Genomic DNA, 25,144 nt, shown 5'->3' on the forward strand with positions numbered 1-25,144 from the left:
GCCTTTCATCTCTTAGTTGCTGGTTTTAATAGGATCTGACTTGAAGGGTATTGAAAGTTGTTGCCAGGTATTTGATTGCTTCTCGGTCTCAGGAGATAAGGCTTTTTTGTGTGTGTGAGCAGCCTGAAAGAGTTTATAGAGGTATTTTCACCAGCCATCTGTGGGCATGTCTACATGTATGTGTGTTATAGGCAGATACAAGCTCACTTTGCCCATGTGTTTAATATGTTTATATCCCATGTCATAGCAGAGTTTATAAACCCTATTAACAGGGCTTTCAAGATGCTCTGAGCATGGGTGGAGTGGGTTTTTGTCTGCTTGTGGGCACAGCCACATTGATTTATGTTTGTAGAAGAGACCTTAGGCAAAGGGAGTTGCTCCTCTTTGATTACACCAGCCCTTTGGATGGGGAGCGGTTGCACAGCTTGCAGGTTTCACAGGACCACTGCAGGGCTTCTCACCATAAGGATTACAGGTGGGTATTCATCACAGGCCTGTAGGCCCACTCACACGAGTGTGATTTGCTGGGCTGACAAAGGCAATTCTTACTTGTTATTTAGGTTGTGCAGAAAATGTACAGTGCCTTTTGGTGCCCAGCCAGGTATTTTAAGGGTTTGAGGCTGGATACATGCTTTATTTTTCACAATGCAGTATAGCCATTGAAAGGCTTGTTACAAGATTGTATGATCAAAGGATAGCAGCTACCTTGCAAAAACTGGTGTTCTTATGGGAAACCAAAGTACTCTCATTCAAGGCAATTCATTGGTCTGATGTAGGACTATTAGAAATAAGTTGTTTTGTAGATAAGGATTATCTAATACTGTTCAGGTAATGGCTGTTGAAGACCAACAGAATCAACAAAACCAGCTACAAGGGTATCTTACTACTACTAATAATCTTGTTCTTGCTATGTTTCTACATAGTATCTTACTATGACACTGCTACTAGTTCATGGTCCATGATGTTGTGGTGTTACGTGCTGAAATTCTCATCTAAAGAAACTGTTGAAATAGGAGAAGTCTGTAGGTAAATTATAGCCATAGAACACACTGGGCTATTTTAAGTTTTCAGAAGCACTTTAAGTAACTAGTCCTTACTGTTTGTTCTGTGTATATATTTAGGATTTTGATATCTCTGTCCATCTATCATTTGCATGGGTATTTGGGAGAAACCATGCCTTTCTTTTGTGATTATTTGTTATTCCTGAAAACCTGATAGAAATGTCTCAGGGTCAGAGGAGTAACAGGTTTACTGAGAAAATTTTTCTGGAGATGCTGTGAAATGTGTTGATGACAGAGCCTCTAGAAGAATCAGGACAGATAGCCCTGCAGATAGCTATGGATTCATCTTTCTCATGCCATCCTGTTACAAACATTTCTGGTGTACCATCAGCAACCCTGAGATGTCTTAAATTTGTAATCTGGAATGGTAGTTGCATTCGTTCACAGTTCCTTTAAGTTGGATTTGCAATGAGGTTTTTTTTGAACCTTTGCAAGGAGATAGTCTAGTTACTGTAATGCAACTAGTACTCTCTGGTTGTTTTGTTTTTTTTTTTTTTTTTTTTTTTTTTCCCCCCAATTCTCATTTCTTAGATTTTACTCGATCTTGATTATTATGTTTATTTCCAGAATGTTATGGACAGATTGGAGTGGTTGGAATTACACCATCTGATTTAGGCATCTCATTTCGATTCCTAAAATTATTCCCTGACCCTGTAGGGAATGAAATGTAACAATTCTGTACTTTTCATCTGTAAGGGTAGATTGAAATTGAAATATATGTAGTATAGTTAATGATAAAGAATGTTTTGGGTGTCATGGTGATGGGCAGTATTTGGCAAAAGAAGAATTATTCAAGGTGATACAGAAGGTCACAACTAGGACAAGAGGCATGGAATTAATACAGGAATGATGCAAGTTGGAAAATTTGCTGTGAGCAAGATAGCGTAGGTTACTGAATTAGTCATCTAAGGAGAATAGTATTTTGAAGTCTATATGCTTTGTCTGTCTGTGGCACTTGAACCCAAGCAACAAGTCTGTCTACAAATGTGTTAGTCATCTTTCCAAAACTAGGATCATAAGAACATAGGGCTGGAAAAGGATCTCAGATCTTTAAAAAGTAGTCCCTTTTCCTCCACTGAAATGTGATCACCTCCCATGGTTGTTTCTCAGCTGCTCTTCAGAACCTGTCATGAATGACCGAAATTTCTCAACTTCATTCTGTAGCACTTGCCAGTATTCACTCACCTTTGATAGTTTTAAGGCATCTTTGCTGAAAAGTAGCATGATTTCTTTATTTTCTTTTTCCGGGTGGAGATGGAAAGTAATTGGTTACCAGTCTTTTTATAACTACTTTTTTGTGTCCTGGAGGACTCTGCTCAGTTTTCTCTCTTCTAAAACAAATAAGCCACTCTCCTTTGAACTTCCCACAACATTCTTGTTTTCTAAACTGCTTTTTGTCCTATAGACACTTCTCAAATGGTCTGCATCCATCTGCTGTTTATATGGCTGAGATTATAATTCACCCTAATGAGATTCCATAGGAGGATTATTTGATTCTTTGGGCAATGTCCCACACCTGCAGATGTCCCTTAGGATCTGCATATTTATCATTCTTTCTAATGCAAGATGGGGCGAGCAGAGTGAGGTCAATTACTTTTATGCACCAGCATCTTGACTGAAACCAAGGGACAATGATGGACCTTACTTCCAGCCAAGTCCAGAGGTACTGGAGGCACCAGGACACCACTTTCCAACATGTAGCTGATGGCAGATTTGTGAATTTACTTGCTGAAGTTCCTCTGCTGAAGAGTGGTATTAAAAAAGCACCCAAGAATCCATTTTAAAGAGCTGCTGTGGGTTGAACAGATTGGAGAGGGAGGTGGTGTCTCACACATGGGCCACCTAGTAGGCAAAGGAACTAGAGCAGACTTTTCAGGTAGTGTGTGGCCTGCTTGTGGCTGATGAGTTAGAAATACACTTCATCATTCTTTTTCTATTCATCCCTCCTTAGAGGGTTTTTTTTCCTTCTTTTTTTTCTTGATTAAGACCAAGCAAGGAGAACTAACCCACTGCGGTACTGCTTAAGTTCAGATGTAAACCCAAAATTTTTCAGCCAAGTTGTTTTTTGGTGAAGCGGTTAAACTGAGGCAGTGGTACTTTAATTAAGATGAAGAATAAGCGTAATCCACTTTGTTTCTGGAGACAGACTGCCTGGTGTGCTAACTGTGCACTATATGCAGCAATTTGTAGCTTGCAAGCGGAGTGCTCAATGGGCAGCCCTTCGGTTGTGAAAGCTAAATCATTTCTGTACTGTCCTCAAGTATTCATTTACCAAACAAATAATTGATAAAATGAGCAAGTAAAAGAGACACTAAGAGGGTGTGATCCAATGCCAAGCATTGGTTTTCATAGTTGATTTTAAATCTGCATTATGCTAATGATGTTAATTTGGAAAATGTGTCCACTCCCTAACTTCTGCCGCTGAGCGTTCTTTTAATTGGATTCAGATGGTTGGACTGAAACAGTTGTAGGGTTTGTATACAGCTGTCCTGAGTGCTCCAAGCATTTTTTTTCCTATCCAGTTTTTCTAAGCCAGAGTTGCTTTCACTGTGGCTGGTGTCCAGACGTTCTTGAACTCCCTCATTAAAGGTCTGTCTGATACAAATGGGCATGGTTCTACTGGGACAAATGCAGTTATGATCACTTAAACATGCTGAAGATCTCATCTGGGGCATGACTCCTCTCCCAGTCCATTGCGCTGTCTGCACTGGGTTGCTGTCTGCTCTGGCCAGAGTTCATCAGTGTGGGAGTCCATCTCACAAGGCTTACCATTGCAATTTGTCATTCTGACAACATGGGTTGTTACCTAAATAATTGTAATAGTGGAAACAGCCTTTTGTTTCCAATAAAATGATATTAAGAATTGATGTTTCTGAGGCATTTTGACAAGGCAGCATGTTTTCTGTGTAGTGGTGCTGTGTTGGGGGTCAGAGCTACCTTATTATCTGAGCAGCCTGATTGAACATAAACTGTATGTGGAGGAGGTAGCATTCAATGTGATAAAGGTATCAGAGAACATCGGTTTCCTGAGTAGTTCTAACACTTTTCATAAGTGCTCAGTTTGCTTTTAAGAGGAAACAGAAGTAGTGACTTTTTATGCAGTCTAATAGGCAGAGTTTCTATAATCTGATTTTACCGTGCTCATCCGAAATTTACTCTCTGGTTTCAGGGAAGAAATAATTAAGGATGGAAGGCTATTTATCTTCTAAATAAAAGTGTCTAATTTCTATCAAAAGTTTTTGTCTGAATTTATGAAAGGCAACTTTGTCTAAGTGGCTATTTCTGAAATAATCAAACAAAGGCTTTTCAGTATTGTGTGGTGATGGGTATGCTACTATTGCCCCAAACACTTGCTGCTGTTCCAAATGATAATATTTTGATGAAGCTTTAAAAAAAAAAAAAAAAGAAAGAAAAAAGACACAATGGGTGTTGGAAGACAGTGTTTTCATATGAACAAAATCAGTACAGAATTTGCATTGTGAAGTTACAGTAAGCCTCAGACCCAAGAGGGAAAATTAAAGGATTACTTAAAACCAACAATAAACATGCAAATTAAAAGTAATCATTTTAAAATGAAGTCATACACTATTAAAAATAAGCACAAAATTACATACTAGTATGGATGTGTAGTTTATAGAATACACCAAATGTTAAAATTGAATGAAATTAAGAAAAACATTTTCCAAAGGCAAGTAAAATATCTGCTTAATTAGATCGTAAAGAAAGGAGATTAAAAGTAATATTTTGTGATACAGTAATTACTGTTTTTCAGAAGTAGTCAGGTTCCTCTGTGTTGATCTAAATTTAACTGTGATAGCAGATCTCTTCGGGGTCTTTTGTTTTGTTTGTGTCTTTAATTATTTTAAATCGCAACCACTACCTTTATTTTGTTGTTTTCTTTGCAGTGAACACACTGCATGGCTGTTTGCTCCAATACTCTGCCAGCTCATGAACACAAATCTGGGAGATCAGCTCATACCCTCCGGTTTTGCGAGGTTAAAAGCCAAATCATTGTAGGGGACTATACAGCAAGATAACAGGAAAGGCGGCTGAAACCATTGGGAGGTGGGTTGAGGTGCTGATGGGAGCCTGAGATGTAAATAAACCAGATTGCTCTCATTTCCTCTTTCCACTGTATTATGCATTCCAATAGCACTATTCATCTTTATGACAGACACCTATTGCTTTAACTTTACTGCGGGCCACTGAAGTACATTAAAGTGGGCAGGAAATGGAAATAAATAGAGTTCAGTGAAGGCTGCAGAATAACTAAACACACTGCAGTCATTTTTAGTGTGGGGTCATGTGTTTTTTAGCAGATTTATCGTATTGCTTGACTTTTGTGAGAAAGATGGGCACTGTTTAAAGGAGATGCAGTATACTTATAAAATAAGTAAGAAAATGCTTGGATACTTTTTTCAAACTCTTTGGGATGCCAAAGATGAAAAGAAATTGGGTTGAGTGTCAGCTGGGTAGAGTCAGTGGGATACATCTGTGTGCAGTACTTGAGGTTGTGGTTAGAAACAGAATAATGGGATTGGAGATTTGAAGAAATCCGGCTAGCGGACAGCATGGGAGGAAGATCACAGTCCATTGACTTGAATTAATCTTCCACCTAAAGGTAGTGAGACATTCAGGTAGAGAGACTGCCTGGAATTTGGCCTTAAAAATATATCTTATTTGTTTTTTAATGCATGCGCATTTTGCTCACTTTGGAAATGTGGATTGCCCTCCTGTTTATTCAGAGGGCTGTTTTCAAGGACAGCAAAGTTACACTGTGAGTTACAGATACCCTTAACCCTCAGGAGATGGGACTTGTGGTGAATTCTGTTTTTGTGAAAGCTTTGTGTGTTTGTTTTTCCTTGATTGTTTATATTCTGATAAGGTTAGGTCAGTAAATGAATGAATTCACAACATAAGTTACTTGAGGACTTACAGCTCATGTTTTCACTCCCTTGAGATAGTCAGCTACTTGGAAACTTTTCTTTTTAAAAAAACCCCAAAATTAACCATTAGGACTGTTTTTTTCCTTGATTACGCTGAGCAGACTCTGGTTTTGCTGAGTATAGAGTTCTCTTTTTCTTCTCTTTTTCTGACAGTGACTGCTATATAGTTGAAAGGCAAGCATCAGCCTTCAAAGTATTTGTCAATATAGAAGATATTAGTGGATATTTCACAATGTCATGTAAGATAAAAACTAATTTGTAAGCAGCACGGCAGAAATCTGGAAAGACAATTAAGACAAAAAATCATTAACATTGATTCTTTTGCACTGGGAAAGTACATTCCTTTCTCCCAAAGCATCCTTTAAAAATGTTGTTTACCTAGGTCTATATTTAAGTATATATTTCAGTGTGACATTCACTGATTCCTCTTATTTCTTTTTAATTATCTTTATATCAAGAATTTAATTTAATTCAGAATACTGCTCCAGATATACTTGCATTGCAGAAACTATTGGCCAGGCAGAATTGCAGGTAATTACTGAGGATGGTGTTGGCAATTTGACTTTTCATCATTTGTTCGTCATCGTTTGTTCGCACTCTGTGGATAGTTCCTCGCTGAAAGGATTAGGTTACAGATGGGTGGGTGTTCAGGGACTTCTTAAGTGAGAATCCAGATGCTTTTCTGCATCCTCTCCTCTTGCTTAGTTTGAGAGTCACAAGTCAGTAGCTGCAGGTAAGATTTAAAGCTCGTATCTTTGTTTCTCTTTTGCATGGAAAATTTCTCTGTTACTCCTTGTTAACTAAACAAATGGTATAACTGCAAACTTTAAATATTTGGGACGTTACAGATTGAGCTAAAATTTCAAAAGAATCTTATTTTTTAAGTGCAATATCACTGACAGACTGCTTCAGGTTTTCAAAAGGGTTCAGCACCAGCAAGGTCATTTGATGTTGCATGCTTTTGAAAACTTCGCTATGATTTTGGTGCCTAAGCTGTAGAGGGGCTTTTCAGAGCTGTTGGCCTTTGGCCACATCCCAGTTGCTTTGAGTATGTAGTTTCAAGGGCAATGGTCTCAGGGTGTAGTATTTTACAGTTGTGAGATGTGGGTTTTGTTTGTGTGCCCCCCATGCAGCACATCAGTGTTACCTGCATAGCTGAAACCCTGTTTGATCCTCGCTGGATTTCATGGGGAGGTAGCAGCCGTTGAGGTATACCTCAGAGAGGGAAGCGTGAATTCAAATGACTGTTTCTTTCTTTCTGTTATATGTTGCTCCTTGTGTTTTCAAATCTGAGCTCATTTTCCTTACTCTTGGTTTCAGAGAGAAAGCCTGAAGGCAAACTCCAGGCTAAATGCAGCTGGTGTTGAACTAAATGGGTGTTTTGCGGTCTGTTCTAGCAGGACCACAATCCTGGTTTTCCATGTTTACCACCCTGACCGGCTGAGCTTGGAAGGACTTGCAGACCATGTCCGTGTGCTCTTCCTCGCGTGGGCAGTTTGCACGTGTGTGTCTAATCTCCCAGCAGCAGTTTGCAGTCTTGCTTGTGTCTGTAAGAACCACTTGCTAAAAAGCACTGGTAAATTCAGGCATTTCAGAAAATTCTTGCTCATATAAGTAAATGTAATTATCTCGTGCACTGACACTGGGGGCTGCTGGGCTCCCCAGTGCAGTTGTCCGTAGTGGGACAACTTTTTACCCTTCTAACAGTCTGCACTGTTTAAATATCTCAAATTCATATGCAAAAGTTAACAAGCTGTGCCTGAAATTAGGGTTTTGGTTTATGTATCAGGAGGGGAAGATACGAATGTTACAGCATCACAGTATTTTGCTTATCCTGCTTGTTCAGAAGGTAAGAACAGCATTTGGAAAGTAGGTATGACAAAGACAGCATAGTTTATTTATGCTGTGCAGGAATAAAGGAGTCATCTCCTTTGTAGCACAGCAGCCGAAATTGGTTTTGGAGCACCGTTTGGAATAGAGGCTTGTATGTTGTACATTTAATTTTTGTGCCAATCCCCCCAGCGACTTACACCCCCCCTTTGTCTGGCTTGCCTCTCTGCCGGCAGAGCTGTAACAAGGATGGCTTTAAGTGCTTCCCCTGCTCCCACGTGTGAGTCTTAACACATTTGGTCACTCAAGTTTTATTTCTTCCCTCTGTAAAACATGAGAGTGTAACTTCCACCCCAGCCTTGTTAGGGCGCGAGCTGCCGAAGCAGGGGCTCCCTGCGACCAGGCATTGTCACCGGGTAGTAAAAACCTCTTTAATGGGGCTGGCTTAACTTTTAAGTTACGGTTAATGTTTTTAACAGTAACTTGTGTTTCCTCTGCCTTTCACACCCAACCATTAGCCAGGTGTTTTTGTTGCACAGAGTGGAAAAATAAAAGTAATCTAACTGTACAGCTGGGCCCTCAGTGAGGTGCTGGAGGATCATGGCCACAGATGCAAACTGGGGATCACAGAGGCTGGATGAGTGGGTTAAAAGGATCCTTGTAAATGCTTGGCAAAATACAAATACTGGAAATGAGATGCCTTTTTTTTTTTTTAACTATAAATAAATTAGAAGGTTTAAATTTGGCGTACTGTGTGCTTATATGGTTTGCTCTGTATAATTTTCTAAATAAATAATTATTTTTTTTTGCTTTGTGTTCCTCCCTTTAATATGGCATCCACTGGATTTCCTTGTAACTGCAAGACAGGCCTGACTCTGATCTGCCTGACACTGTAAACTGTGTTTATGGAGCTAGAATTGGGGTCATTAATTTTCTTTACATCAAAAGAAGTCGTTTCTTTTAAATGAGAAGCCTGTTTCACCTAGTAATTCGCTTTAATTGCTTATTTGAAACTTTTGACATTTGATAGCAATTTAAACATTGCCAGATGAGGCTCACGCAGTTGGGACCTGCAGGTGCTTCCTTGTGTGCCCAACTTAGATCAAAGGAGCGAGCCCAGGGATGTGCCTGGCTGCGGACAGGGCACCCGGTGCTGGAAGGTGCTGTTTTCTGGGGCTGTTTGAATAGATGCTGTGTGTCAGCCTCTGCAAGAATTTGCTCAGAGGGCTCTCCCTTGGAAAGGTTTCTGTGGAGCACTGTGCTGTTTGTTTTTCTTGGGAGACAGACTGCGTGGCCTTTGTTTTGCCTGAGGCTTGATAGTGCTTGCAGCACTCAGTCGTTATGTTTTTTGAGTCTAACCAATAGCACTTTCTGCTGAAGGGTTAGAAAAAAGTTTCTAAAATATTAATTACTCTTTTTTCTGGACTAATAATATCTGTTAATTTAGTATTATCATCTTCTGGGAGGTTTGGAGGGAAAGAATTTTCTTGCTCATGAGGGTAAGCAAATGGTGCAACTTCAAAGGGATTTTTACCAGGATCTAAACCTCAATAAAGAGACAAAAATGAAACAGTGTCTTTCACTTGATTTTGTAAACTGGTTCACCAATGTGAATGCAATTTATTGTTCAGTCAGCAGCAGGACTAGCTTTCCTTAGCCTGAGAAGAATTTTTTAAGTCAGTAAATAAACAATAATTTAGATTATTGCAGAAAGAGCAACTTCTGTTTATGGCTTTTGGCTGCAGAATGATGAGATGCTAGATATACTCACAATGGTTTCTATCAACACTCTACTGTGTCCTGTGAGATAGATTAAAAACTATTGCAGGAGTAGTCTGGCAGCTGAAATTGAGATAAATTCTGTGCTGCTGCTGCAGAAGTTAGGCAGTGTTTTAGGACTTTCTGAATTCAGAGCAAAGGGAAATAGCACAGTTGAAAGAGAATGAGCAAAGCCAAAGTACCAGTGCCAAGACTTCTTAAAAGAGTTTTATTGATGTGTGTTGTAATTAAAACCAGAATTAGTTTTCTAATAGGACATTCATTTCCTAGAGAGCAATTGCAGCTTGGCATAAACTAATGCATTTTTAAAAATGAGTACTGATCTGGGGATACCCCCAGCATATGTTGGATGGCTGACTTACTAGCTTTGTGTGCCCTCATTATTAACAAGCAAATTAAATATTTTCACTTAAAATAATTATACAAATAAACCTTTGGCTGTGCTGTGATTTCATTAAAACCTTAATTGTTTAGAGAGCTCGACGAGTGTGTGAAGTTAGGTCCGTTTTACTGCATGGCAGTAGTCTTGATAGGAGATTTACAACAGGGCTGGATTTAATCTCCTGACTAATCTTTACAGTAGCAGGCTTGGGATGGGAAGGCGTTTGTGTGTTTCAGGAGATAGGTAACTCTATCTCCGAACTGGAAACACAGAGCTGGGTTTTAAAATGTCTGGGCAGCCTTAAAATGAACTAGCAAGGGGAAGGGGGGGGAAATTGCTCTGTGGAAACAAAATAGGTGTTGCTTTTAAATCAGCTTCTTAGTGTGCACATTGTCACACCTTCGCACATGGCTGTAGGCCCAAATCTATTTCTCATCAAAGCAACTGTAGCGTAAGGGAATATTGTGACCATCTGGGTTGCAAAGATCAGAAATAACGGTCCTTGCTAGCAGAGGAGCCAGCTGTGGGCAGCACCATGTAAACTGCTTTTTATGCCACTTGATTAATCGTTTCTGAGGGTGAGGACAACAAAACGTTTACCAGGTCATACACTAATTTTTTAAAATACTTTAAAGTCTAATTTTCCTGGGTTTAAGGTGGCGGTATGCCTTTGAAACACATTATGATATTTGTAGGTTCAGCATTTCAACTAACATTGTTCCTGAGCATGGGAAACACAGGCACGTTAGATGTCTCCAAAGGAGAGTTAATTAGAAGAATGAGTAGTTATTGAGTACACCACAGTTCCACTGTTTAATTCTGATAATAATTTTCATGCTGGGTCTAATACAAATGAATTCACTTATGGTTTATTAATCCGCTGTGACCTGCAAGTCTTTTAGGGTGTTCAGGGGGAAAAAAGGCTGAGAGTTACCAGACTAGATTTAAAGTACTTCCATGGGAGGAGAGCAAATCACAGAGAACTTTTGTCTTTTTCTTTCTTTTCTATCTTTCTGCATTATTTTAACTCAGTATGGTTTTTCTGCCTTTCTCCACTTCTCTAGGACCCACGATTATCAGCTTTAATTTTTGACAAGCTTCAAGTGCCTGACTATTTACAGAAAAACAGGAATGAAGGAGAGAGCAGATGTGAAACTTGTGCCACTCACTTGAATCAGCTGAAGCAGGAAGCCATTCAGATGATGCACACCCTCAATCAAACCAGCTACCCAGAAATGCCCGACCTCGCACCCAGCGCCGGGGCAGTGACCAGCATGGTACCCAGGATGGTCACTGTCTCTTCCCAGAGAGACCTGCCGCTCATTGCTGGGCAGGTGGGCAGGCAGCCCGGGAAGTCGCCAAATCTCTTCTCTGGTGCAGAGAGGAAGAAGGGACTTGGATGGTCCCAAGGCACGAGCAGTTTTCCGAACTCCAGCGTTCAAGTCACGGTGGCCCCCAGTGGTCTCAGCGGCGCCCTGAGCTCGGTCACCATCCAAGCTCAGCAGTACCTCGAGGGCATGTGGAGTATTTCCAGGGTGAACAGCTTCCTCCCTCAGGCTTGTCTAGTAAGTAGCAATAATTCAGTTTTGTTTACATGTGTGTGGATATACAGAGCGATAAAGATAAAAATTGAGATGTATACATATTTATCTTAGAGGGGATCAGCTGATGGTATTCTAAACCATGTTTCAAGAGCTGAAGAGCTGAAAAAGAGCTTTGAACGATGTTCTGTCAGATGTCACAAGGAATTTGCTTTCTTATCTCACATGGTGAGATACTTTCCTGAAATGTTTTTGCATCTGTTTTAGCTTCATGTATGCAGGTGATGTTATTTGGCTGTCACATACTTGGTGACCCCTTTAGAAAAACATGAAAGGCCAAGTTTGTCACATATGAAACTCTGGGAGCTTCATGGGATTGTATCAAAGATGAATTTAACACTCAAGTGTAGCGCTGAACTTCTAAGGCTGTGTTCAGTTCAGCAAATGCTGTTGATAGACTGTGATGGAGAACATTAATCTTCAGGTTAGATGTGCCACAAAAGTTTGCTGCAAAGGAGGGTGTTCAGAAGGTTGCGTCAGAGCCACATGCCTGTAAATGTCATTGCACTTGGATTTTAAGCATTGATGTTGATTTCCTGTATGGTGTGTATATTTTAAGAACTCTTGTGGGAAATGAAAAAGCTTTATAGAGGTGCATGTTACCTTTAAATGCACGTTCATTACAGACTTGTGACTATCTGTGGAACCTAAGAGGGAGGATATAGTGTCTGGTTTTGACTAAGATTTATTCCTAAACCATTTTCACATGGTAGTGGACAAGGGGAGTGGGAGTAATGATGAAATGTGTACAAGTAGAAGTCATGGTTTTCACATAAAGGTGTTGTTAGCAGATCTTGCAAGACCGGGTAAGTTGGTGGTAGACAGCTTTAAATTTAACATAATGCCTTATGTGCTGTTGTATATAAACACTACCTAATATTGCTTGGTAGCTTCAACTGGTTGAGCTCCAAGATCATCAGAGATAAATATTTAAGAGTGCTGCCATGTAACGTTACTTTTACAGGGTGGCTGTTGTGTTTCCTTCCAGAAAAGGCTTGGAGATGTAATTCCTCCCTCCCATACTTCTCTTTCATATGGAGATTTGTGAATGCACATGCATCCCCCCTTTGAGGTACCCCCATTTAAATCCAGTGAATCTCCACTGATGTCAGATTGCTCTCTGATAATTTTACATTGAGAAAAGGGAAAAAAATCGCCCATTCAGCTCTTCATGGTTTATGAGGAGCTGCTGCTATGAGTGCTTCTCTCTAAAATGCTGCTCAATGTGTTAAGGATCAATTTGGCCAACGTAAGGCATATGATGTTGCCTTTTAATTATTTTTTAAATTCTGTCATCTGTAATGATGACAGAATTTTTAAATTCTGTCTTCTGTAAATATCACAGAAATGTAGAAAAAAAATTGGAAAGCTACTGGATTAAGAAGCCTGCAGTCTCTGAAAGCAGAAGCATTTGCATTTCTCTGCTCATTCCTTGTCTGCCCTTATTCTTGTCTTAAATAATTCACTAACAGCCAGCTCCAGATTTCTTCCTGCTTAACCATGCCGACTGATAGATGTGGTTTTCCCTAACCACTGCATTATTCTAAGATAAAACAGAGTTGCCTCATTTAACCCCTGTGAAGGAAAAATGTGTATAATGCAACAGAGCTTAAGTGTGATCTAGAAATGTGCAAAGAAACTCAGTACTGTGGAAAACAGTGACCTTTAATGAAAGGACAAACACTGCTAGACTGTGAGTGTTGGAGGCTGCTTGGGTGTCATCCAGTCATCTGCACGGACAGTTTAGATTTAGAAGCACTGTTTGGAAAGACAAGCTAAGCTTCAGTTGTTTTCTCTCTCTTTTTAAAATTATTTTAAAATTCTTTTATTCATTTAAGCCAGATGTAGTTACTGAAGACTGTGTTGTGCATCTCTTCCCAGATTGTGCTTTTTGTGTCTGTCTGAATTCTCTTACTGCCTTTTTTGTTATTAAGAGCCTTGTATCTGATGAAGCTATTTGGGTAGGTAAGGCAGAAAGTGCTTCCCCTATGCTTTTCCCCTGAGGAATCACAGGTGTTGAAGGAAATAGGATTGGAGGGATTTCAGGAATCAGCTAGTGCAGCCCTTGCCTGGAACAGCATCCACTGCAGGACATTCTTGTCCAGTGGTCATATCACCTCATCTTATAATTTTGCAGAGATGGGGATTCCCTGACTTACGTTGATTGTCAAGTCTGAACTTCCTTTCCTATTAGAAAAGTTTACTTGATTTATTTAATTTTTTTAAACCCTGGTTAGAGAGGTGATTTTGGCTATTCTTTCCTGAGGTTGGAGACGGGGTTTAGGTTTAAGATTAACCCAGGAGAGAGCTGTGGATATGCATACTTTTAGAGATGTCTGTCTTTAGTAACCTTTCCCATCTTCTTGTGGGGCAAAGCTGGTCTGGCTAGAGGAATTCTGGAGCAAGAAAAAGAATTGCAGTAGAAAGGACAACATTGAATATACTGTTTATTCTGTGTAATGTGACTGCATCTTGGAGGCTTCAGCCCCCATTTAGGCAAGATACTGCACAAATGCAGAAGAAAAAGATGGCCCCTTTCCTGGCGAGTTTACACTCTCAGTTGTGATACGAGTCATTTTGACCACTCTGTAAGTACACCTGTTTCACTGGGAATCTGTACTTTTGCCTCGTTTTCTTACCAAAGCGGAGTTCTTGAAACAAGTGCCGAACTCCCTGGTAGGAAACTATTACCCAAGCACTTCACATCTCAGTGGTTTAACTCAGTGCTGCATATGAAGTGAGCATGATTCATTTTCTAAAGATAGGAAGACGGACACAGATAAAGTCTGGGGTTTGTCTCAACTATTTTTAGCTGCCAAAAAGATGGGTGTTTATTCTGAGCTAATTAGCGAGGCTTCCTTTGTAGTTGTGGGAGAGCAACGGCAACTCCAAGAGGTACTTTGTCCTTCTCATCTTGGATGTCTGTCTAGGCTCACCTTGTCCACCAAAGGTGCCTGTGGCTTTCTGCTGGTGCTGGTGGAGCCCAGGTGGGTGATGCAGGGCAAACCCTTGCATGGGCAGCCAATGTGGGGTGCTGTGTGCCCAGCGCCTTGTGGGCATGAAAATACACCCCAGGGTATGGCTGCCAAACCTCAGGAGACCTTGTACCTACAAACATTTTTCCAGGATCCATATTTTTTATTTATGGTTAGTTTTAATAGTGGCAGCAGTGGAATTGTCTGTGGAGAGAAAAAAAAATGATTTCTGCTCTCTTCTCATCTCCTGTCCCAAACTCGCATGCATTACCTTGTAATGTCACTTATGGTTGCGAAAACACTTCTGGGCTGAATGTTGGGGGTCAGAAGTGCAGAACATCGTAAATTTTTAATATATGTTTGGAGTTCAAGTGTGAAAATCCATTATATAGATTATAAATTTTTTGAACAGGAATGTGTCTTTGAAGCATAGTGTGGGTGCTGCTCAAGCCAAAATAATAACTATGGGCTTCAGGAGCTGTGAAGAGGAACAGTAATTAAGGATCTGGAGGAAGGTCCAGAAAGGGGAAGACTAGGTTTGCAACCAAGGTGCAAAAGGTGAAGATGTAATCAGCTGCTTTACCCAAGTGGCCTGTTGAGAAAAATTACAAAAAATAATCACCAGTAGCAGTGATAAGTAGTCTGACCTGACAGCAAGTACTGTGGAGGGGAGGGAGCTGGTATAACTCTGGGTAAAACAGCTGATTTGTAGTGGACGACTGACAACTATAATTAATAAATAGCTTTATATTGATGTTTTTAATTCTAGACCTGACAAGTGAATATAAGTTTGCTACTCAAATGAAAAAACATGTCAGCAGTGCTCAGCATTGCTACTCAATTTAATACAGAAGCAGAGGAGCAAGGGGAGTTTAGGCTTCCTAGATGTGTTGGAACCTGTCTGAGAGGTAGAACATTAAAACCACTGAAAATACCTTGTACACCTGTTGGAAGTATCTGCATGTATTGTGTATTGTGGAAAAAAGAGGTTTTACTGTATGCTTTCAATTGACTGTGTTATTAGTATGCATTGTTATATACTGCATAAAAGTGGTAAAGTAGCCATGCCATGTGCTATAAAGACGTCGTAGTGAAATAGAGCTTGTTTTGCAAATTGCTTTTTCTTTCATCTTATGCAAAATGAAATCTTTGCCACACTGTATTTCTAATTTGAATATATACAGTTGGTACTGGCTATAAGGCAAAATATTGTGGCTCCTTGAATCTTTACCAGTTTCCAGGTTGCTTTAAAAATGTATTAAAAAATGCACCGTTAGGAAATTGGAAAAGTTGGAACACTGGAAAACTGAACGTGACTTAAGTAAAACTTCTAAAGCATGTGTATATAAAATTGTAAATTTATCAAAAGTCCAATGTATGTCCCTGAGAGTATTCACAAATTTAAAGTTGGGTATAAGTTTATGGCTTGGTGCAGTGAGGCTCAGAGAGGGAGGGTTCACCCACAGCATGTGTAAATGGGTACATATACTCCATATACTCTGAAGTTAAAGGAGTTATGTTTGTTTGTTTTATGTGGAAAGTCTGAGTTATTTCACAATTGAAGCTTTCCTGTAGTTCCTAGGAATAAGACTTCTGTTCACCCTAATCTAAACCAGATGAATTCATCTGAGGGTGGTAGTTCAGCCTCTACTGACTTCCCTTAAATCCTCTTTGTTTATAGCAAGGATGACTTACGTTTTGCTTAGAAGATGCAGTAAGAAGCTGGCTGTGGAAACCAGAAGAATGACAAGATTTACTTTCCAGCATTTACTTTTTTGCTCTGATAAATGTCATACCAAGTGGATATTTAAATTAATGTTTTTAATCCTTCTTGATAGCTTTCTCAGTGACCTTTTATGAATACAACGCATGAAATATATTTTGCAACGAAACAATTAAAATATAGTGCTTTGACCATGAATCTTGTCTGTGAGACATCTGGATGACTTTGAGCTTTGGGACATTTCTCAGGCTCCACATATAACATCTTGATTCTGCAGAAGTCAGTAGCAAACCCCAGACAGGTGGTGGGGCCAGGGCTGCGTAGAGGCTTTTGTGTTTTCCCTTAGCTTTAGTGCTGTTGGTTACTACTCTTGTAGAGGAAGTACATCAAGGAAAGGGGGTGGGAAAAAAAAAAATCTTCAAAGTTAGTGTTGGTCACTCTCCATAACAAGTCTGAACAGCAGAAGGAAACCTTTTGATCCAAGTTACTAAATGCTTTCTCACACTAACCTAATTTATAGCCCCGATGGAAAAGACCTTTCCTGAGACTTGCATCTCAGCTGGGCAGTAATGCCTTGAATTGCACTTTGCTGCCTTAGCAAATGCAGAGGAAGGGTGTGATGTGGGAGGAGGACGCTGCTACTGGCGCCATGCCTTCAGAGTCATCAAGACCCTGCCCCAGCAGCCAGGAAGCAGACCAGTTTAGAAAGCATGGGTTGGAAATTCAGCCTTAAACATGCAGATGAAAACGCAGCCCTCCATTTTGTGTCGTTGCTAAGGTCTTCGTGCTCTCTTTTTCTAGATAGCCCCCAGTGTAGGATGCTGAAGGTGAAAATGAGGTTTACTTTTTAATGTATTCCCAGGTATCAGAGTGATTTAGGAAAAATGTTAAGAGTTGGTGGAAAGTGTATTGGCTGCAAGATGGAAATGAGTGTTTTCTTAGATGAGGGTATGGATTGTGTCTCTCTTTATTGTGTATTTGACACTTCTGCCATAGAATTAGTTTTACAGTTGTGGGACAGGGTAACTATTTGCAGGACTCAGACCCTCTTGTGGCTCAAATTACCACCTGAAAACAGTTCTTTTGATCCTTCACCCCTCTAGGCTAAGCAGTTGTTGTTACAGCTCTCACAGGGAAACAAGTCCATACTCGCCTTTGTTGACAATTGAAGTCAACAAGCAATAATAAAGAATGTTGGCCCAGACTTCACCTGTACTCATCAGAGGTAGATTTAAGACAAACAGACTTTAGAGATTATGTGCAAATTATAATCCACTTGATTTACCTTTGGCCCACAGGTCATTCTCTCATCCAGCAAGTGTATCATAAGCTACACTAAGATAAAAAATACCCTCTTTTTTTTACCCCAAATATTTAAATTTTCTACTCTTGCCATTGAACTAGTTTCTTAGGGATGGCCTTTTCTGTTCACTTAGTTCCTCCCAGCTTCTTTTGCTTCCTGCTGATCCTTTTATACTGTGCATGTGCTTCACTATGAATTCTCCAGTGAACTGATCGCTAATCAACACATCCCATGCCACCTTAACATTAGAAATCTCATTACAAGGAAGACTCATACTTTTTGGCTGGGTTTTAGAAGTATCATCCAACATTTGAGAGAGATTCTATTTATCTTATGTAGAAGTGCTTTTATGAGGCTACCGTTGCTCTGCACTGGCTACCTTGGTTGTTAAGGGTGGGCTGCAGCTGAATAATGCCCTTTGGTTTCAGAGGTTAATGCAGCAGAGAAACCAGATAAATTCAGGCTGAGCTCAGGCCTTAGTCATGTGCAGGCTGGTGGAGAGAAAGTCTTTTGCAGTGGTCACTGTATATCACATAAAGGAACTGATTTGCAAAGCTGGATGCAGGTGTGGATTGCCCAGTTGTCATGCTAGTGTAAAATAGGATTGAACATCATACATTTTCTGGAAAGTGCTTTGAATTTAACATTTGTTCCATAGGTTGTGTACTGGAATGATGGGATGTTGAGGTCGTGGGCCTCCAGGTAGTCAAGCTGTGCACAGTGAGCGTTGCTGAAAGCATCTCCTGTTTTATTGTGGCATGAGCGGCTGAGCATGTGGCAAATACTGATGCTCTTTGTTACTTGCAACTGAAATGCCCTGGATGGTAGCTTCTGAAAGGAGGTTTAAAAACCATTAATAGAAAATGTATCTATTTTTCTGTTTCAGCACTTGGGAGAGAATTTATGATGTATAGATAGAGTTCATAGATGTTTCAAGCATTTCATATGTGTGTGTTTAATGGAATGGATTGCCACTTTACCGAACATAGCATCAAATCAGCTCTGTTAATTGAAAAAGATTTTTCACATTATTGCTAATGATGTGACACAGTTTTGTTAGAGATGATGCATAAAATAGTGCTACTTGAAATGACATTAATGTATGCATTTAAATTCCTTTTTTCCCATTTATGTGCATTATTGATTTTATTTCATTGTTGAGGAGATAATGGATTTATAATTAGAATACAGTCACCATAATCAATGATGAGATTATTAGACTTATAAATAGAACTTTAAAACTACGATGAGATAATTTCCCAGTGTAACAAAGGATCAATAATTAGAGGTTTGCTTTGAATCTGAAAGTAGTACTTGTAAGATTCAAGCGTGAAACAATTCTAGGGAAGTGAGTCCTTATAAATTATTATACAAACTGATGTTGTGGTTAGGCATTTTCCAATACTATTATTATTATTATTACCAATTCCTATTATTATTATTACTTCTGTTTGGTGCCCAAATGCTTCTGAGTTAATTCCTCTTGGTTTGCATAAATGCCACTATCTCAGAACTGGATGAGTTTGTTCTTTTCTAATACCTAAGTTGAAGGAAGCATTTGAAAGGTCCTGTAGGCAGGAGTCCTTTGCTGTTGTTTTGGTTGTTGGGCAAAGATAATGGATCTGCCATTCAGAACCTCCCCCTTCTGCTTCTCAAAAGTGATGGTGGTAAACTTGGGCAAGGCAGCCAGCTGTTGTAGTGGGGGAGATGGCAGTGGAAGGATGAAGAGGGGGAGAGCGACCCTTGTGATGCCTGGCTTGGGAAGGATCTGGGTTTAGTTGGTTCATGCAGAGTAGCTGTATAGACATCCCCTTGAGTCTCACCAACCTCTCCTGATGGCTCTGAAGTACTCATGGGGGCCTATGGGAATAGAGCAATCTCCTGTTACTAATTAAGCTAAGAAAGACTCTAGTGAAAAGTTTGTATGGGAATGATAAGAACATTAGAAATATCCTACTGGGTCTCAGCTGCAGCCCCCCTAAGCCCAGGGCTGTGTCCAGCAGTGGAGCTGGAAACGGTGTTTAGGGAGAGCTGTGGAGCCCGGCTGCTTTTTGCAGCCTGCTCATACTCCCAGAATGCACAATGGGGAAGTCTCAGGGACACATCCCTGTCTGTTCCCTTTAATATCTGTTTATGGACATACTGTCCAGGAATTTATCTAATCCCTGTCTGACTCTGCTGTCATTCTCTGCCTCCATAGCTTCCTGTGTCAGCAGGTTCCATGAATTCAATGTCCCAGTGTGAAGAAGTACTCACTTTCTTTCAGTTTATCGACCACTTCCATGACTTTGTAAACCTCAGTCAGGCCCCCTCAGCCTTCCCCTCTCCAGACAAGAGTCCCAACCTCTTTCATCTTTCCTCCTGAGGCAGCTGCTCCACCTTCTTGACTGTTTACTTACTTGTCTCTGTCATTTTGCTTACTCCACTACCCCTGTCTTGAGATGCAGGACTAGGACTGCACCTGGTACTCAATATGTGGACGCTTTCCTTGTTCTTTGTGCCCTGCCTTGTGATGTCCAAAATTTGTTTGGTGGTTTTTTGGGTTTTTTTTTTTGGTTGCTGCTACATCTTGATTTCAGAGGAACTGTCAACGACCCTTTGATCTTCCAAGTTGTAGCTGCAAGTTTTGAGTTCAGCATTGTTTAGGAGGCATTTAGGTTATTTTCCCCTAAATACATGGTCTTATCTATGTCAAATCTCACCTGACACTTCTTTGCCCACTCACATTTGGGAAGTTCTTCTGGAGTTCCTCATTACTGTCATGACATTTGGCTACTTGAAAGAGCTTTGGAACATCTACAGGCTTGCAGATTTCACTCTAGTCATGGTGAATCATGACTGTCTGTGCATCTGGGTTACATGGTTCCCACATGGGGAACAAACAGCAGGTCAGCAGGAAACAGCCACAAGAAAAAAAGAGCAGCATTTGCACAGCTCTATCCCTAATTTGGGACCCTGGTGTCCTTCAACGACGATTGCATAGTCAGAGCTGTCCCTGTGTTTGCAAACTTGATGCTGCTTCATGAGCTTGCCTGTAATTGAATCTTGTCTAGATTTGGGTGTACAGCCCAGTTTTCCCTTCAGATAATGAGGGCTTGTACCTCTTCAAGTAAGATACTAGTCAGTGGGTGCCTTGCATGTGGTAGCTGTCAGGCAGATTGATCCCAAGGGATGTTCTTTTTAAAGCAGTTACATCTCATATATAAGAGTTCAAGCATGATTGAAATAGAAATTAGGTACGACAGTCTCCGTCCACCTTTGCCTTTATTTGCTGACATTATATGTCAATCATTGTAACAATATAATGATTATAATAAAATTGTAAGACCTGTAATTCTTGGGAACATGGTTATTCCGTTTTGCTGAAAGGAGAGTAATTAAGGCACAGTGAGATTTTGGTTGAGTTGCTTAAAGTCATTGAGAAATTTTGTGGAGTCAGGAAGGTGATACAAGTTATCCTGATTCAAAGCTCTGTATGTGTCCTGTGTTTTGTTGCTGTTAGAGACGCATCTGGCCTGTGGAAGTCAGTCCTAATGGAAAAGCATTTGTCTTCTTGTAGGAAACCCAATCCTAAACTGACAGAAATTTGCATTATTATGAGCTTGTTAATGAATTCCTTCGCTTGCTCCTATAAGCCTCTGACAAAAAGCATGGATTCAACTGTATATTTGCCCACTTGAATAAACAGTTCATTTTAAATTTTGACCACAACAGTAAATTAAAACACCCTGGGCAGTACACAGCTATATTTTTTTGGCTTTGGAGGCTGTAACTATTGTAATACATGTCAGCAGGGAGGCCTCTGGGCAACACTTTCTGCTGCTTGCCTGGAGGCATTAGAAGAAGCAGTTCCTCTAGCCTGGCTGTTTTAAATCCACTGCATGTGAAAAGTCCCAGTTTGAGAATGTTTATGTGCAGCAGGATCTGTGTCATTCTCAATAGCCCTTTTTCATGTCCTCCTGACTTTCCAAGTGGTGAGTTTACATGTGCAGATAGGAGGGTGAAGTTTGTGTGACTGGACAGATAGCTGTGAAGAAGGAAAAAAGGAGCATTGTGTGCTGCCTGTTTGGTACTGGTGTCCTGAGTGCTGAAATGGCAAGTAATTGGTCTATCACTGCCTGGTGGCACTTTTGTGCTACCAGAGCCCTGGCTGCAGAGACCTTCCAGCTTGAGAACATGGGCAGGCTGAAGGAAGGAATGAATGGGAGTTTGTAGATGATGGAGGCCTGGCCAAGACCTGCCCAAAACTTTAATAAATTTCTCAGGGACCAAGAAGCATGATTTAGGAGAGATCTGGGTCAGACTGAGATCAAGAGCCCCTGCTCAGAGGGGAACAGGCTGCTGCTTCTCCATCCTTGTATTCCCAAGGACACCAGCACTGGATGCAGCTGGGTGCATGTGCCCAGGAGTTGAAGGATGAGATCCTTTCTGTGCATGAAGCACAGACTGCTAGTGATTTTTGGTGGTGAAGATCCAAACCCTTAACCTGTTTTAGTAATTCATATATTAATCCAAAAAGCAAGGCCCCTGAGGTTGTATTTGGATCTCCTATATTATTTTCCAAGTCTGTGACAGCAGATGGGCCCTCCTATTTCTATTTAATTCTACTTCTCTGGTTTTTCTCCTTCTGTCTCATCTTCAGAGATCAATGATAAGCCAGGCACTAGCAACTCTTGTAGCTGAAAACCTGTTTTTGGGGAAGGGATATTATGCTCTGCCTTTGATTTACACTGAACACGAGATGCATATAAAAGTCTGAAACTACAGGTTTAGGCATTCTTGTTACCACATCGCAGCTGCAGGTTATAAAATGACTACAATAGTGTATTGTAGTTATAAAATGCCCTAGTTATTTTATAATGAGTCCTGGCAGAAACATTGTCAAATGGCAGTAAAAAGTTTATCCAGAACACGTTTCACTTCAACCTGGCATATGCTACACTGTTAACTTTACGTAATGCCAGGCAGTCAGGAGGAGACATTTCACATAGAAGACGTATGCAGGACTTACCCACACTTACAGGAAAGAAGGGTTTATAGTGTGAGCATTATCCAGATAGAGATTTACGTCACATTTGTTCCACTTAGTGGTAGTAGGTCATAAGAGTCTTAGCATGAATCATTTAGGGGGAAAATTATTGTTTCATCATATACAAACAGTAGATTTAATATATTGCAAAATCATTAGATCAAGCAGTTTTTACAATTTAATTGGCTGTGACGTTCTAGTCTGAAAGGAGAAAATGGTAAATTAAAGCAAATACTCAAAATGCTGTATGTCTGCCTGCTAGTCAGAAAGGGGTAAGAACAACTTGGGAAAAAAAAAAGTCACAGTACGGACTCAGGCTTTATCTTGCTAGAGGTTCACCTGCAATTCACTGTTGAAGACCTGTTGAATGCTTTCATTATGGGACCAATTTTTTGAAATAAGACAAATTGTATTGAGTTCTGACTCTGATTACACAGATGTGTGTCAGACTCGTTGACGCTTTTGTAATTTTCTCCATTCCCTCTTCTGTGAATCTGTTCTTGATACTTACATTTAGAGATCATATCTGATTACTTTTTTTTTTGCAGCTCTATCCAACCTTCTGGTTTTCTTTTACCATGGCATTACTATCCTGGGATTAATCTATTTTTCTCTAGATTTTTATATTCCCATGTTTTTCTTGCCAGTTGCCAGACGCATATCTTGCGCGTGTTACAGAGACGAAGTGGCAGCACCTAGCTTGGCTTTTTTGGATCCCTGGACAAAGGTCAATGTCCAGAGAGTGGAAATATTCAGGAAATTGGAAACATTATGGCTTAGTTTTTGGCTTTGTACTTCAAACTTGTAAAGAGCTTGTTAGTGTTGTAATTGTCCTTCAGTTGGTAATGGCCTGACAGTGTACTGTGTACCTGGAAATTTAATCTATCGCCAACTTTTCTACAGTGTAATTTTTGACTAGTCTGACTTGTTTAAACCTGGGCAGATGTTTCCTGCCATCTGGTCACGGCAGGGAACCTGTGTGCTGGGAGTTGGGGATGGGGCAGGGGATGCCCCTGCTCTGCCCAGCACACCTCCACAGCCCGAGGATGTCAGGTGGCCTCTGTCTCTTCCTGCCCTGTCCCACAGCCTTTGGCCATTTTAACTGGGAAGAACTTATGCTGTCATTGCTTGTTGCAGCCCTGCCGACCTCAGCTGCATGTTTGGATGCTGCCAGCCAAAACGCAGCATATCTAGCTCTGCTCCCATCTCCTCAGGACAGGTGATGGGACCCAGTACCAAAATCCTCCTGTCCATGATGCAGGCACTGATATGAAGCACTGAGACACTGGTCCTTCCTGTACGTGCAAAACGCCTGGTGTGACATTTTCAAGTGTTGTCCTTGCTGTGCTCTTACTGGTACCGGTTTTCATGTGCCTTCGGAGAGAGTAGAGGGAAGGGGTCCTATAGAGCAGTTTTGGAAATCCTTCCTTTGAGCATTGGCTGGTTTCCAAAGGGTAAATGGCTTTTGTCTGGCAAACTTTTTCTTAGAAAATTAAAACAAACATTAATCTCTGGATGGGGAGGCCTATGACACTTTAAATATTCAGTGCAGTCAGTAACACTTTATAGTGACAAAGTTGTGATTTCTGCATTTGATCGTGAGTGATTTATGAAAATTTAGTAGACAGTGAAGCACAGTTCCCTTCAGCTGCAGATCGGAGTTTTCTCTCTGTGCAGACTTGTGTGCACAAGTCATGCAAATTTGCTCCCATTCATCTAGAGAACTGTATTTTCCACATGCAGTCCCCAGAAGAGCATGGGTTGAGAAGAGGCAGACTCAGAAAGTAATTCCTGCATTGAGTTTAAAAACAGAGCCCCTTTATCTTATTCATACCCCTTCAGAAGGTGTAAGGGGCAACCGTGGTGTGACAGAGGAGTACCCAGGATGGTTCCATGACTTGTCTTTAGTTTTCCTGCTTCAGGACAAATGACTCAGACCTGACAAATTTCCTCATCTGAGTCCTCCTCATCAGCTGAGAGACATAGTGTCTCAGGGAGAGCTGAACATGGTTGTGCTGGGAAATTGTGTACTTTGGACGGTGCAAGTAGTTTTTGAAATGAATCCTAAACTTGGAAGAACTTGTTTTGTGCCTTTTCAGCTTCTCATCGTGCAGCAAAACTGATGTTACCTCTGTTTTAAGAATACTGATTGGGTAATTTAAGACTTAATGAAAAAGATACAGGTTGTCTTCTGCACTAGTCTTCAGATGATTTTATCTTGCATGTCTTACTTCACTTTTTCCCCCTTTACAAGAATCAATGCCTTCTCCTTGGTTTCCCCTCATTCTCCTTTCATGCATGCACAGAACTGAGAATAAAAAACTTCCAAATTTACCCAGAAATTACAGTTCGAGTTTTCAAAAGTGTCTAATGTCGGAATAGCAATTTACAGACATCCAACTTGGATATGTTGGTTTGGAAAGTATATTAATCATCTGATATCTGAAATACCGGGTTTGATTTGGATATTTCAAGTTAGATGCCTGATATATCCACAGTCTCTTAGAAATGTGAG

At 40.4% G+C, this 25,144-nt stretch overlaps 1 protein-coding gene across 2 annotated transcripts in view; it reads left to right on the forward strand.

Annotated features, from left to right (window-relative positions):
- The window catches only part of KIF26A (kinesin family member 26A), a 102,321-nt gene that overhangs the window by 24,559 nt on the left and 52,618 nt on the right, over nucleotides 1-25,144 (forward strand). Inside the window, exon 3 of one of the 2 annotated variants that reach the window (XM_074825263.1) lies at nucleotides 11,063-11,563. In XM_074825263.1, the coding sequence (XP_074681364.1) occupies nucleotides 11,063-11,563 (501 nt within the window). Of the gene's footprint in view, nucleotides 1-11,062; nucleotides 11,564-25,144 lie in introns of those variants that run through there. The other variant, XM_074825261.1, reaches the window with a different exon arrangement.

Source organism: Strix aluco, chromosome 4 (genome assembly GCF_031877795.1).
Source record: "Strix aluco isolate bStrAlu1 chromosome 4, bStrAlu1.hap1, whole genome shotgun sequence".
Classification (NCBI taxonomy): Eukaryota; Metazoa; Chordata; class Aves; order Strigiformes; family Strigidae; genus Strix; species Strix aluco.